General features: G+C 45.2%; 1 protein-coding gene across 3 annotated transcripts in view; it reads left to right on the forward strand.

The window, feature by feature from the left end:
• Window positions 1-12,403, forward strand: part of NSUN4 (NOP2/Sun domain family, member 4) — a 23,392-nt gene that overhangs the window by 5,988 nt on the left and 5,001 nt on the right. For all 3 annotated transcript variants that reach the window (XM_011969766.1, XM_011969767.1, XM_011969768.1), the window contains 2 exons: window positions 855-1,009; window positions 6,070-6,230. In XM_011969766.1, coding sequence (XP_011825156.1) covers window positions 855-1,009; window positions 6,070-6,230 — 316 coding nt within the window. The remainder of the gene's footprint in view (window positions 1-854; window positions 1,010-6,069; window positions 6,231-12,403) is intronic.

Raw genomic sequence — 12,403 nt, forward strand, 5'->3', positions numbered from 1 at the left:
GAGGCTGAGGCAGGAGAATTGCTTGAACCCGGGAGGCGGAGATTATAGTGAGCTGAGATCGTACCACTGTACTCCAGCCTGGGCGACAGAGCGAGACTGTATCTCAAAAAAAAAAAAAAAAAAAAAATTTGTCTACCAAATACTAGGCATTCAAGTGCCTTGATGCACAAGCCCTCATAGAGCTTCCAGTTTAGTGAGGAAGACAGCTATTTAAAAACAGTAATTGGCCAGGCACAGTGGCTCACACCTGTAATCCCAGCACTTTGGGAGGCCAAATCGGGCAGATCATGTGAGATTAGGAGTTGAAGACCAGCCTGGCCAAAATAGTGAAACCCCGTCTCTACTAAAAAATACAAAAAATTAGCTGGGCGTGGTAGTACATACCTGTAATCCCAGCTACTCGGGAGGCTGAGACAGGAGAATCTGGAAGGCAGAGGTTGCAGTGAGCCAACATTGCTCCACTGCACTCCAGCCTGGGCAACAGAGCGAGACTGCATCTCAAAAAAAAAAAAAAAATTAGCCAGGCATGGTGGCGGGCACCTGTAATCCCAGCTACTCGGGAGGCTGAGGCAGGAGAATCACTTGAAACTGGGAGGCAGAGGTTGCAGTGTGCCGAGATCGTGCCACTGCACTCCAGCCTGGGCAACAAAAGTGAAACTCTGTCAATAAATAAATAAATAATAATTCTGGCTCCCGTATAGATGAATGAATAAGTGAATAAGTAAGTGTGGGTCTGAGAAATGAATTTTTGCTGATTGGAGCTCAGGCCCCAGAGGGCATGGACTTGGTGGCCTTGACTCCCAGTGGGTGTCCTGACCTGGAATTTAACAATAAAGTGGTCTCCTCTTTTCCAGACCTGGCAGCCTGGGTGTCATGGACTACTACCTGATGGATGCTGCCTCCTTGCTGCCTGTCCTGGCCCTTGGCCTTCAGCCTGGGGACATCGTGCTTGACCTGTGTGCAGCTCCTGGGGGAAAGACACTAGCGTTGCTTCAGACTGGCTGTTGCCGTAAGTTGGGGTGCTGGTGTGTTGGGCAGAGAGAGCTCCCCACCTCATCTAGTCCCAGGTACATTGAATATAGTAGGTTCAGCCGGGTGCAGTGGCTCATGTCTGTAACCCCAGCACTTTGGGAGGCCGAGGCATTCAGGTCACCTGATGGCAGGAGTTCCAGACCTGCCTGGTCAACATGGTGAAACCCTGTCTCTACTAAAAATATATAAATTAGCCAGGTGTGATGGTGCACGCCTGTAATACCAACTACTCAGGAAGCTGAGGCAGGAGAATTGCTTGAACCTGGGAGGTGGAGGTTACAATGAGCCGAAATCGTGCCACTGCACTCCAACCTTGGTGACAGAGTGAAACCCTGTCTCACACACACACACAAAAAGAATGTGGTAGGTTCTCTAGTCCCAAAGTCAGAGTGGAGGGTAGTACTTACTTGCTAAGCTTGTATATTTTTTCATTAGTTCCTCTCTTTCTCTGTCAATTGGTCAAGAAAGATTGCTGAACAAGTTCTCTGAAGTCAGATTAAAGTAGGGCTCTGATCAGTTGATCACATGACACACACTCCTCTTCATCTGTTTACTTTTCCTCTAAGATTAAGCCCATTTCTTTAGCCTACTAGCTAAAATGATAAGATCTACCTGCAGTCACCATTTATATGTTTTATATGTCACTCTTCCAGGCTTTATGTGCTTTAACCTTACTCTGCTACTCTCTGTTGCCTTTGCTCTTGTTAAATTTTCTCCCTGGAATTCCCTCACCCTTGGCTGTCCAAATTCTTTTGACTTTCTTTTTTTTTTTTTGAAACAGAGTCTCACTCTGTTGCCCAGGCTGGCGCGACCTTGGCTCACTGCAAGCTCTGCCTCCCGGGTTCACGCCATTCTCCTGCCTCAGCCTTCTGAGTAGCTAGGACTACAGGCACCCGCCACCATGCCTGGCTAATTTGTTTTTATACTTTTAGTAGAGACACGGTTTCACCGTGTTAGCCAGGATGGTTTCAACCTCCTGACCTTGTGATCCGCCCACCTTGGCCTCCCAAAATGCTGGGATTACAGGTGTGAGCCACCATGCCCAGCCATCCTTTTGACTTTCAAGCCTCAGCTCAAGTGTGCCACTTCTTGGACATCTTTCCTTATGACTTCTGCTGGCCGGTTCAGAAATGATGCCTGTCTTCTGTGCTCCCACAGCATGGGTATCGCCCTTGCAACATTAGCCTTGCCTTAGGGCTTTACTAGTTATATCTTCTCCCTCTTAAAGAAGATGGATTCTGGCTGGGCACGGTGACTCATGCATATAATTCCAGCACTTTGGAAGGCTGAGGCGGGTGGATCACCTGAGGTCAGGAGTTCAAGACCAGCCTGGCTAACATGGTGAAACCCCGTTTCTATTTAAAATACAAAAAATTAGCCGGGCCTGGTAGCAGGCTAATCCCAGCTACTGGAGAGGCTAAGGCAGGAGAATCGCTTGAACCTGGGAGACGGAGGTTGCAGTGAGCCGAGGTCGCGCCATTGCACTCCAGCTTGGGCAACAAGAACAAAACTCTGTCTCAAAAAAAAAAAAAAAAAAGGTGGATTCCTTGGGGATAGGCCCACATCTTATTTGTCTCAGTAAAGTAGCCCAGCCAAGGCCTTGTGCACTGTTTTGTTTTTTTTTTTGTTTTTTTTTGAGACGAAGTTTCGCTTTTCTACCCAAGTTGGAGTGCAGTGGAGCTCAGCCAGGCTTCTCTTGCGCTGTGCCCAAGCCTTTCTGTTGGGCCTAGACCCTTGTTTTCCAGCTCTTGTCAGCCGGCTTGCACAGTTTGAGTCAGCATCCAGCCTTATGATAGGCATTGGTTGATTCAGACAGGTATCACATTTTCTGGAAGTCCAGAGGGAGGGAAGAAAAGATGGGTCATGGGCTTAATGAATCCAATGCAAGAGAGCCCAGCCGATGTGCTGGACAATTCTGATCTGGCTGAATGCTGTGGGAATCCATTAGAAGGGAGATGAGTAAGGGTAGGATTACTTGGAGGAGGAGGAACTTGAACTAGGAGGAGGAAGAAGGGCAAAGAAGAAGTAATTGAGAGTTGTTCTTCTAAGGTGTGCTTAACTATCAGCACCTCACCTTCATCCCAGCTCCTTATCCAAATGACGACTCTTGATTCGAGGAAGACAGGATCACAGAATTTGTATAAGAAGGGAAGTTAGAGTTTACTCAGTCTAGCCCTCATATTTTATGGAGGGAGAAATTGAGTTCTGTGGAGATTAAATAAATAATACAAGAATTAGAGGTAGAGCCAGAACTGGAACCCATATTTCTTTTTCTCAGTTCATATCCTTCTGTAAATTCCTCTAGAGCAGAGAATACAATTTTTACTTCTTTGAGTGCCCTCAAAAATGGAGACATTGGCCGGGGGCGGTGACTTATGCCTGTAATCCCAGCACAAGCTAGGAGGCCGAGGCAGGTGGAATACTTGAGTCCAGGAGTTTGAGATTAGCCTGGGCAACATAGTGAGACCTCGTCTCCATTAAAATAAAAAAAAGGGAGACATTTATTTGTGGTATTACTAAGCTGGTTCATAGTAGTGACCACTCCCATTAGATAAGGTGGACACTCGCATCTTGCATTCTTGCACCCTCCCTTGTTGCCCTTTGACTCAGAGGCCAGGTATCAGCTGTCATTTATCATCAAACTTGCAATATTTTTCTCATAGTAGCACTAAGCAAAGTGAGATATTTCTTGAACTCATGTCTATCAATAAAGAGAAAATGAAAGATAGATGGTAAATCAGAATTAGGTTTGGATGCATTTGATAGAAAACCTAACTAATTAGCTTAAAGAGGAAACATTAATTTATCTCTTACATAAGAGAAGCTGAGATATAGGCACTCCAGGTATGGAGGCTCCACAATCATCAGGGACTTAAGCTCCCTTTTTCCTTTTGCAATGTATTTTGTTGCTAGTGTTAGCCTTAGCCTCCCTCCCTTTAAGAGGGAGAAGATATATAACTAATAAAGCTCTAAGGCAAGGCCTCATGGTCCAAAATGACTGCTGGAGGTCCAGCCATCACATCCATATTTGAGTCAAGAGGAAAGGATTGGGCAAAAGAGACTCATTTCATCTCCCAATTATGTCAGCTTTTTAAAAATATCTTCCCAGAATTCCTATCCAATACTCTGCCTACAACTATGACCAAAAGTTAGTCATATAGTCATATTTAGTTGTGAAAGAAAGGCTTGGCCGGGTCTGGTGGCGCACACCTGTAATTCAAGCACTTTGGGAGGTCGAGGCAGGCAGATCACCTGAGGTCGGGAGTTCAAGACCAACCTGACCAACATGGAGAAACCCCGTCTCTACTAAAAATACAAAATTGGCTGGCATGGTGGCACATGCCTGTAATCCCAGCTACTCGGGAGGCTGAGGCAGGAGAATCGCTTGAACCCAGGAGGTGGAGGTTACTGTAAACCGAGATCACGCCATTGCACTCTAGCCTGGGCAACAAGAGCGAAACTAAAGAAACGTTGAGAAATGTAGTCTTCTGGGGCAATTTTCCCCTTCCAAAAAATTGGGGTTCTATTCCTAAGGAGGAAGAGGAGAATAATTTTGGGTAAATCCACTGTAGTATCTACCAAAGATGAAGAGAGCCATAGGTTTCCAGAATAGTGGGAGAGCATATTTTTTTAGAAATAAATATTCTTTGCTGGGCATGGTGGCCCATACCCATTATCCCAGCACTTTGGGAGGCTGAGGTGGGAGAATTGCTTGAGGCCAGGAATTCAAGACCCACCTGGGCAACATAATGAGACCCAGTCTCGCTCTCTCTTTTTTTTTTTTTTTTTTTAAACAGAGTCTCGCTCTGTCGCCCAGGCTGGAGTGCAGTGGTGCAATCTTGGCTCACTGCAAGCTCTGCCTCTTGGGTTCACGCCATTCTCCTGCCTCAGCCACCTGAGTAGCTGGGACTACAGGCACCCACCACCATGCCCAGCGAATCTTTTGTATTTTTAATAGAGATGGGGTTTCACTATGTTAGCCATGATGGTCTCGATCTCCGTACCTTGTGATCTGCCTGCCTTGGCCTCCCAAAGTGCTGGGATTACAGGCGTGAGCCACCGCTCCCGGCCTTTCAGTCTCTTTTTAAAAAATTATTTAAATACATTTTTATTTTTGTAGAAATGAGGTATTGCTATGTTGCCCAGGCTGGCCTCGAACTCCTGGGCTGAAGCAATTCACCTACCTTGGCCTCCTCCCAAAGTGCTGGGATGAGAGGCGTGAAACACCAAGCCACAAAACATAGCAACCACAATATTTAAAAAAAAAAAAAAAAAAAAAGAATGTGGCTGGGTGCAATGGCTCACACCCGTAATCCTAGCACTTTGGGAGGCCAAGGCAGGTGGGATCACCTGAGGTAAGGAGTTCAAGACCAGTCTGGCCAACATGATGAAACCCTGTCTCTACTAAAAATGCAAAAATTAGCCAGGTGAAGTGGCGCACACCCATGGTCCCAGCTACTCGGGAGGCTGAGGCATGATAATCGCTTGAACCCAGGAGGTGGAGGTTGCAGTTAGCCAAGAGTGTGCCACTGAACTCCAGCCTGGGTGACAGAATGAGACTGTCTCAAAAAAAAAAAAAGAAAAAGGAAAGAGAGAGAGAGAAAGAAAAGAAAAGGAAATAAAGGAAAGGAAAGAAAGGGAGGAAAGGAAAGGGAGGAAAGGGGAGGGGGAAAAGGGGAGGAGAAAGGAAAGGAAAAGGAGAAAGGAGAGGAGAAAGAGGAAAGGAATGGGAATAGGAAAGAAAAAGGGGAAAGAGAGGGGGAGAAAGGGGAGAGGGGACAGGAAAGGAGAAAGGAAAGGAGTCTTACTTGGTCTGCTTTATTCATTGACTGAAATAACTTTCTGGCCCATGTAGGTGTTTGCCATTGCAACCCCACTCCAGAATGACTGATGCTGTGCCATGCACGTAATAAATGTTCCTGATGCTGGGGTTTGTGTTGGCTGGGACTGCCTGAGAATTGTTCTGACTCCATTAGTGCCATTGCTGGTGGAATGTTTCACTGGGCCATGGCCTCTGAAGTATCTTTATTTCCACAGGCAATCTTGCTGCCAATGATCTCTCCACTTCCCGAATAGCCAGACTACAGAAGATCCTTCACAGCTATGTGCCTCAAGAGATCAGGGATGGAAATCGAGTTCGAGTTACCTCATGGGATGGCAGGAAATGGGGAGAACTGGAGGGGGACACCTATGACCGGGTGAGTGATTCTTGATTTAGGACATGCATCCAGCTTAATGTGGGCTCCCCATCCTGGCTCCAGGGCCTGAGGGGTTAGGATCCAGCCCCTATGTTTGAGTATGTAGAGCTGTTTCTGGACCAGCCAGTTCTACATCGGTGATTTGACCAAAAGAAAAATCAGCTTAGATGACTGGTTATTGTCTCCATTAAAGACAGTTGGCAGCAAAAAAGAATTTGAACCTATTTGAGTGGGGAAAAAAGTTATTAGGCTTACTTTATTTCTCAAGTCACTTGGTTGCTCAGAAAGCCTCACGAAGATAAGTATGAATAAACTCATTTATTTATTTTTGAATGTTAGTACAGCACATGGTACAAAATTCAGAAGGCACAAAAGAGTATCCAGTGAAAAGTGAGTTCCTCTCTTCTGGCCTGTAGCCCCCTATTTCCCCACCCTATAGATAACGATTGTTTCTTTTTTTTTTTTTTTTTGAGAAGGAGTTTCACTTTTGTTGCCCAGGCTGGAGTGCAAGGGTGCAATCTCTGCTCACTGCAACCACTGCCTCCCGGGTTCAAGCAATTCTCTGCCTCAGCCTCCTGAGTAGCTGGGATTACAAGCACCCACCACCATGCCCGGCTAATTTTTGTATTTTTTTTTAGTAGAGACGGGGCTTCACCATCTTGGCCAGGCTGGTCTTGAGCTCCAGACCTCGTGATCCACCCGCCTCGGCCTCCCGAAGTGCTGGGATTACAGGCGTGAGCCACTGCGCCTGGCGGGTAGTATATTATATTGTACTCACTCTTCTGAACTTTGTATTTTTTTCATTTAATAATGTGTCCTGGGATTAAGTCCTTTTTTAATTTTGTTGACATTTTTGAAGTATAGTTGTTGAATAACAGTTTATATCAATTTAAGATTTTGATAGAGATTGCTAAATCTCTGTGGAGGTTAAACCAGTTTCACTCCTACTGATAAGGAATGAGTACTGATTTCCCACATCCTGCCAACATTGATGCTATCAAACTTAATTTTTTTGCCAAATGGATAGTATCTAATTTACAATCTCTTATTATGAATCATGTTGAAAGTCTCCATATTTACTTTTAAATTTTTTTTGAGTGACAGGTTTTCACTTTGTCACCCAGGCTAGAGTACAGTGGTGTGAACACAACTCACTGCAGCCTCAACCTCCTGGGCTCAAGGGGTTCTTCTGCCTCTGTTTCCCGAGTAGCTGGGACTAGAGGAGTGTGCCATCATGCCCAGCAAATGATTTTTTGTAGTGATGGGGTCTCACTATGTTGCCCAGGCTGGTCTTGAACTCCGGAACTTGAGCAGTCCTCCCACCTCAGCCTCCCAAAGTGCTGGGATTATAGGTGTGAGCCATTGTCTAGGCCAGTCTCTTCATGTTTTTAAGTTATTTATTTTATTTTAAATGGCATATTCTAAAAATATTTGTTTAGAACACATATTTCTAAAAATATATAAAATATATAGCTGTTGTCTCTGTGTTGTCACCTGATTTACCCAATCTGTCTAGTTCTCACCATTCTGCCTCAATCACTCTAAGAAACTGAAAGAAAGACCAAGGCTTATGGAATCTTGGATAGGCTTGAGACTTGCTTTCTGCCTGTGTAGGAATCCCCTACTCATTTTTTTCTTTTTCTTTGAGACAGTTTTGCTCTCGTTGCCCAGGCTGGAGTGCAGCGGTGCAATCTTGGCTCACTGCAACCTTTGCCTCCCTGGTTCAAGCCTCAGTTCAAAGTTCAGCTCTCCTGCCTTAGCCTCCCAAGCAGCTGGGATTACAGGTGTGTGCCGCCACGCCTGGCTAATTTTGTTTTTTTTTAATAGAGACAGGGTTTCACCATGTTGGTCAGACTGGCCTCGAACACCTGACCTCAAGTGATCCACTCGCCTCAGCCTCCCAAAGTGCTGGGATTACAGGTGTGAGCCACTGCGCCTGGCCTATTCATTTTTCTTGATAGGAGAGCAGCGGAACATGGTGGAGAGAGCATGACCTCTCCTGTCAGCCTAACCGATTTCTACATTACAGGGGTGCTACTTACTAACCTTAGGCAAACTGTTGATCTTGCTGAACTTCAACCTCTTCGTTTGTGAAACAGGGTAATCCTACCACTTAGGATTATTGTGCGGATTCAGTGAGTATCCAGGGAAAGCACTTAGTATAGTACCTGGCGGTGAAAATTAGGCAAGCAGGAGCCATCATCATTTTTCAGCCTATGCTTAAACACATCCATTGATGGGTGCACACTGAGATTCTGTGGTTGAACACTTACAATGTTAGAAAGTTCTGCCTCTTACTGCAATCTGTAGATTGCATAGTATATGGGTGAGGGCAAGGATTCTGGAATCAGACTGCTTGGATTAGACCTGGTTCCATTACTTATCAGCCAGAGAAGTTTCAGTGAGTTACTTAACTTTCAGTTAAACTTCAGCTTCTTCATCTGTAAAATGAGGGTAATAGTATAGTGCCTATCCTGTAGGTGAAAATTAAATAAGAATGCATTTGGCACAATGTCTGGAATATAGAAAATATTCACTAGTATTATAATCATCACAATCCTTACCGTTATTATAATTATTATTTCCATTCATTGATCCTAGCTACTTATTTTGGAACAATATAGAATGAGTGACCTGCTATTTCACTTGACAGCTTTGATGTTTGAAGATGTCTTTGTTAATTTGTTTGTTGAAAAACTAGTTGTGGCCGGGCATGGTGGCTCACGACTGTAATCCCAGCACTTTGGGAGGCTGAGGCGGGTGGATCACCTGAGGTCAGGAGTTCGAGACCAGTCTGGCCAACATGGTGAAACCCCGTCTCTACTAGAAATACAAAATTAGCCGGGTGTGGTGGCAGGCACCTGTAATCCCAGCTACTTGGGAGGCCGAGGCAGGAGAATTGCTTGAACCCAGGAGGCAGAGATTGCAGTGAGCCGAGATCACACCATTGTTACTCCAGCCTGGGGTACAAGAGCGAGACTTTGTCTCAAAAAACAAAACAAAACAAAAAAAAAACTAGTTGTGTACAATATACTCTGCTGTGGTAGGCAAGTGTTAAGTACTTTTATTTATTTATTTGAGACAAGGTCTTGCTGGGGCTGCAATGCAGTGGCGCAATCATGGCTCACTTCAGTCTTGACTTTCTGGGCTTAAGGGATCCTCCTACCTCAACCTCCCAAGTAGTTGAGACTACAGGCACGTGCACCATGCCTGGCTAATTTTTTAACTTTTTGTAGAGATGAAGTCTCACTATGTTGTCCAAGCTGGTCTCGAATTCCTGAGTTCAAGTGATCCTCCTGCCTCAGCCTCCCAAAGCATTAGGATTACAGGTGTGAGCCACCACGCCCAGCTGCGTTAAGCACTTTAGATGCAAAGAAGAATACTACCTCAGGGCTCTACATACTCTTGGTAACTCCATCCTTCTCCCAGCTCCACTTGTCCATCAGCTGGAGAAGGGACAGGACCTCAGAGCTCTGCATGTTCATGGAAGACACTAACCCTTCCCCCCAACTCACAACTTTCTTTTTTTTGTGAGCTCTATTTCAAATAATATGATGTTTATTTGAACATGTTTCTATCTTCCCTTATAATACAATATCATACAAATTTATATTAATACAAATAATATTTGTTAGACACTTGCCCAGGGCTGAGAATCAGTGGGAGCACTATCCTGGCAGGACTGGTTATTTATGACTGACATCCATGCCAGTGCCTGATGTGAAGATGCACATGCCATATCTGATGTGGAGTGATTTGACTACCCTCCCTAAATGTTTCCTAAGTGTAGTGCGACAGTACAACTTCCTTTTCTTTCTTCTGTGACTGAGAACATATTTTTTTATTTTTGAGACAGGGTTTCACTCCCATTGCCCAGGCTGGAGTACAATGGCACAATCTCGGCTCACTGCAACCTCTGCTCCCTGGGCTCAAGCAATTCTCCTGCCTCATCTTCCCAAGTAGCTGGGACTACAAGCACATGCCAGCATGCCCAGCTAATTTTTCTGGTATTTTTTGTAGAGACGGGGTTTTGTCATATTGCCCAGGCAGTTCTCGAACTCCTGGGCTAAAGCAATGCACCCGCCTTGGCCTCTCAAAATGAACATTTTCCACTGTTGACACTACTGAAGCAATATTAGATATATTAGAACCAAGATATTCAGATATATTGCCATCGATTTATAGTCCCCTTGAAATTACATAGCTCTGCTGTTTCTCTGCATTGGGGGCTCAGGAGTCCAGCGGTCCTAAGTATATCTTGTAGCCATCTTCCTAAGAGTTGTGGCCACGACTCAGGACACTTGAGAAGGAGTAAGGAAAGAGTCTATAGACATATCCTCCTTTTTGGGTCGGGGAAACTCCTACAGCTTTTTTCTTATTTAACATTGCAGCTGTACCTTTGCTCATCCCTTTGTATTTAGGCCATTTCCTTTTAGGTATATCTCTTATATGCTGCATAGACAGGTTTTGCTTTGTGAGCCAATCTATAAATTTTATTCTTTTCATTGCTGACTTAAGCAATTGATGCCATTGATGATTTTGATCTCAGCTCTGTCAAATTATTATTATTTTATTTATTTATTTTTTGAGACAGAGTCTCGCTGTGTTGCCCAAGTTGGAGTTCAGTGGCCTCATCTTGGCTCACTGCAACCTCCACATTCCGGGTTCAAGCAATTCTTGTGCCTCAGCCTCCCAAGTAGCTGGGATTACAGGCACCCGCCACCATGCCCGACTAATTTTTGTATTTATTTATTTATTTTGAGACGGAGTCTCGCTGTGTCGCCCAGGCTGGAGTGCAGTGGCACAATCTCGGCTCACTGCAACCTCCGCCTCCCGGGTTCAAGCGATTCTCCTGCCTCAGCCTCCTGAGTAGCTGGGATTACAGGTGCCCGCCACCATGCCAGGCTAATTTTTGTATTTTTAGTAGAGACAGGGTTTCGCCATGTTGGCCAGGCTGGTCTTGAATTCCTGACCTTGGGTGATTCGCCCGCCTTGGCCTCCCAAAGTGCTGGGATTGTAGGCGTGAGCCACTGCTCCCGGCCTAATTTTTTTTGAGATGGAGTCTCACTCTGTTGCCAGACTGGAGTGCAGTGGTACGATCTTGGCTCACTGCAACCTCTGCCTCCTGGGTTTAAGCGATTCTCCTGCCTCAGCCACCTGAGTATCTGGGACTACAGGTGCGCGCCACCATGCCCAGATAATTTTTGTATTTTTAGTAGAGATGAGGTTTCACCATGTTGGCCAGGATGGTCTTGATCTCTTGACCTCAGCCTCCCAAAGTGCTGGAATTACAGGTGTGAGCCACTGCGCCTGACCCCTGTCAAATTATTTTACTGTGTTTATTTACCATGTTTCTTTCACTGTGGGGTCTCTGTCCTTGCTGTTTTGTTTTTCTTTTAACTTCTTTTGTTATCTAGGAAGGTTTATATTAATATTTTAATTCTACATTGGATAATTCCTATATCAAAACTATTGTTGACAATCAATTACAGATGGAACTTCATCTACTCTTTCTTCCCATCTCACTCCTACTCTTTCTGCCTTTCTCACTCCTGCAATTGACTAGTCTCATTGAAAAAACAAATTGGGGTCAGTCAGGCATGATGGCTCATGCTTGTAATCCCAGCACCTTAGGAGGCTGAGGCGGGTGGATCACCTGAGGTCAAGATTTTGAGACCAACCTGGCCAACATGGCGAAACCCCGTCTGTACTAAAAAAATACAAAAATTAGCCGAGTGTGGTATCGTGTACCTGTAGTCCCAGCTACTTAGGAGGCTGAGGTGGGAGAATCGCTTGAACCCAGGAGTTGGAGGTTGCAGTGAGCTGAGATCGCGCCATTGCACTCCAACCTGGGTGACAGAGTGAGACTCCATCCCAAAAACAAACAAACAAACTGGGAATTCAGTTTTACTGGGATTCTGTTTCTGCTGACTTGCTCAAGGAGTCTTGTTTCCTTTTAAGTTTTGTGGTTATTTTTGTGTCCTATCGTAAGCTGCTTTTTTTTTTTCTTGAGGCGAAGTCTTGCTTTGTCGCCAAGGCTAGAGTGCAGTGGTGCGATCTTGGCTTACTGCAACCTCCACCCCCCAGGTTCAAGCAATGCTCCCACCTCAGCCTCCTGAGTAGTAGCTGGGACTACAAGAGTGCTGCCACCACGCCTGGCTAATTTTTTTTTT

The sequence above is a fragment of the Mandrillus leucophaeus genome, unplaced genomic scaffold (assembly GCF_000951045.1).
Source record: "Mandrillus leucophaeus isolate KB7577 unplaced genomic scaffold, Mleu.le_1.0 Scaffold902, whole genome shotgun sequence".
NCBI lineage: Eukaryota > Metazoa > Chordata > Mammalia > Primates > Cercopithecidae > Mandrillus > Mandrillus leucophaeus.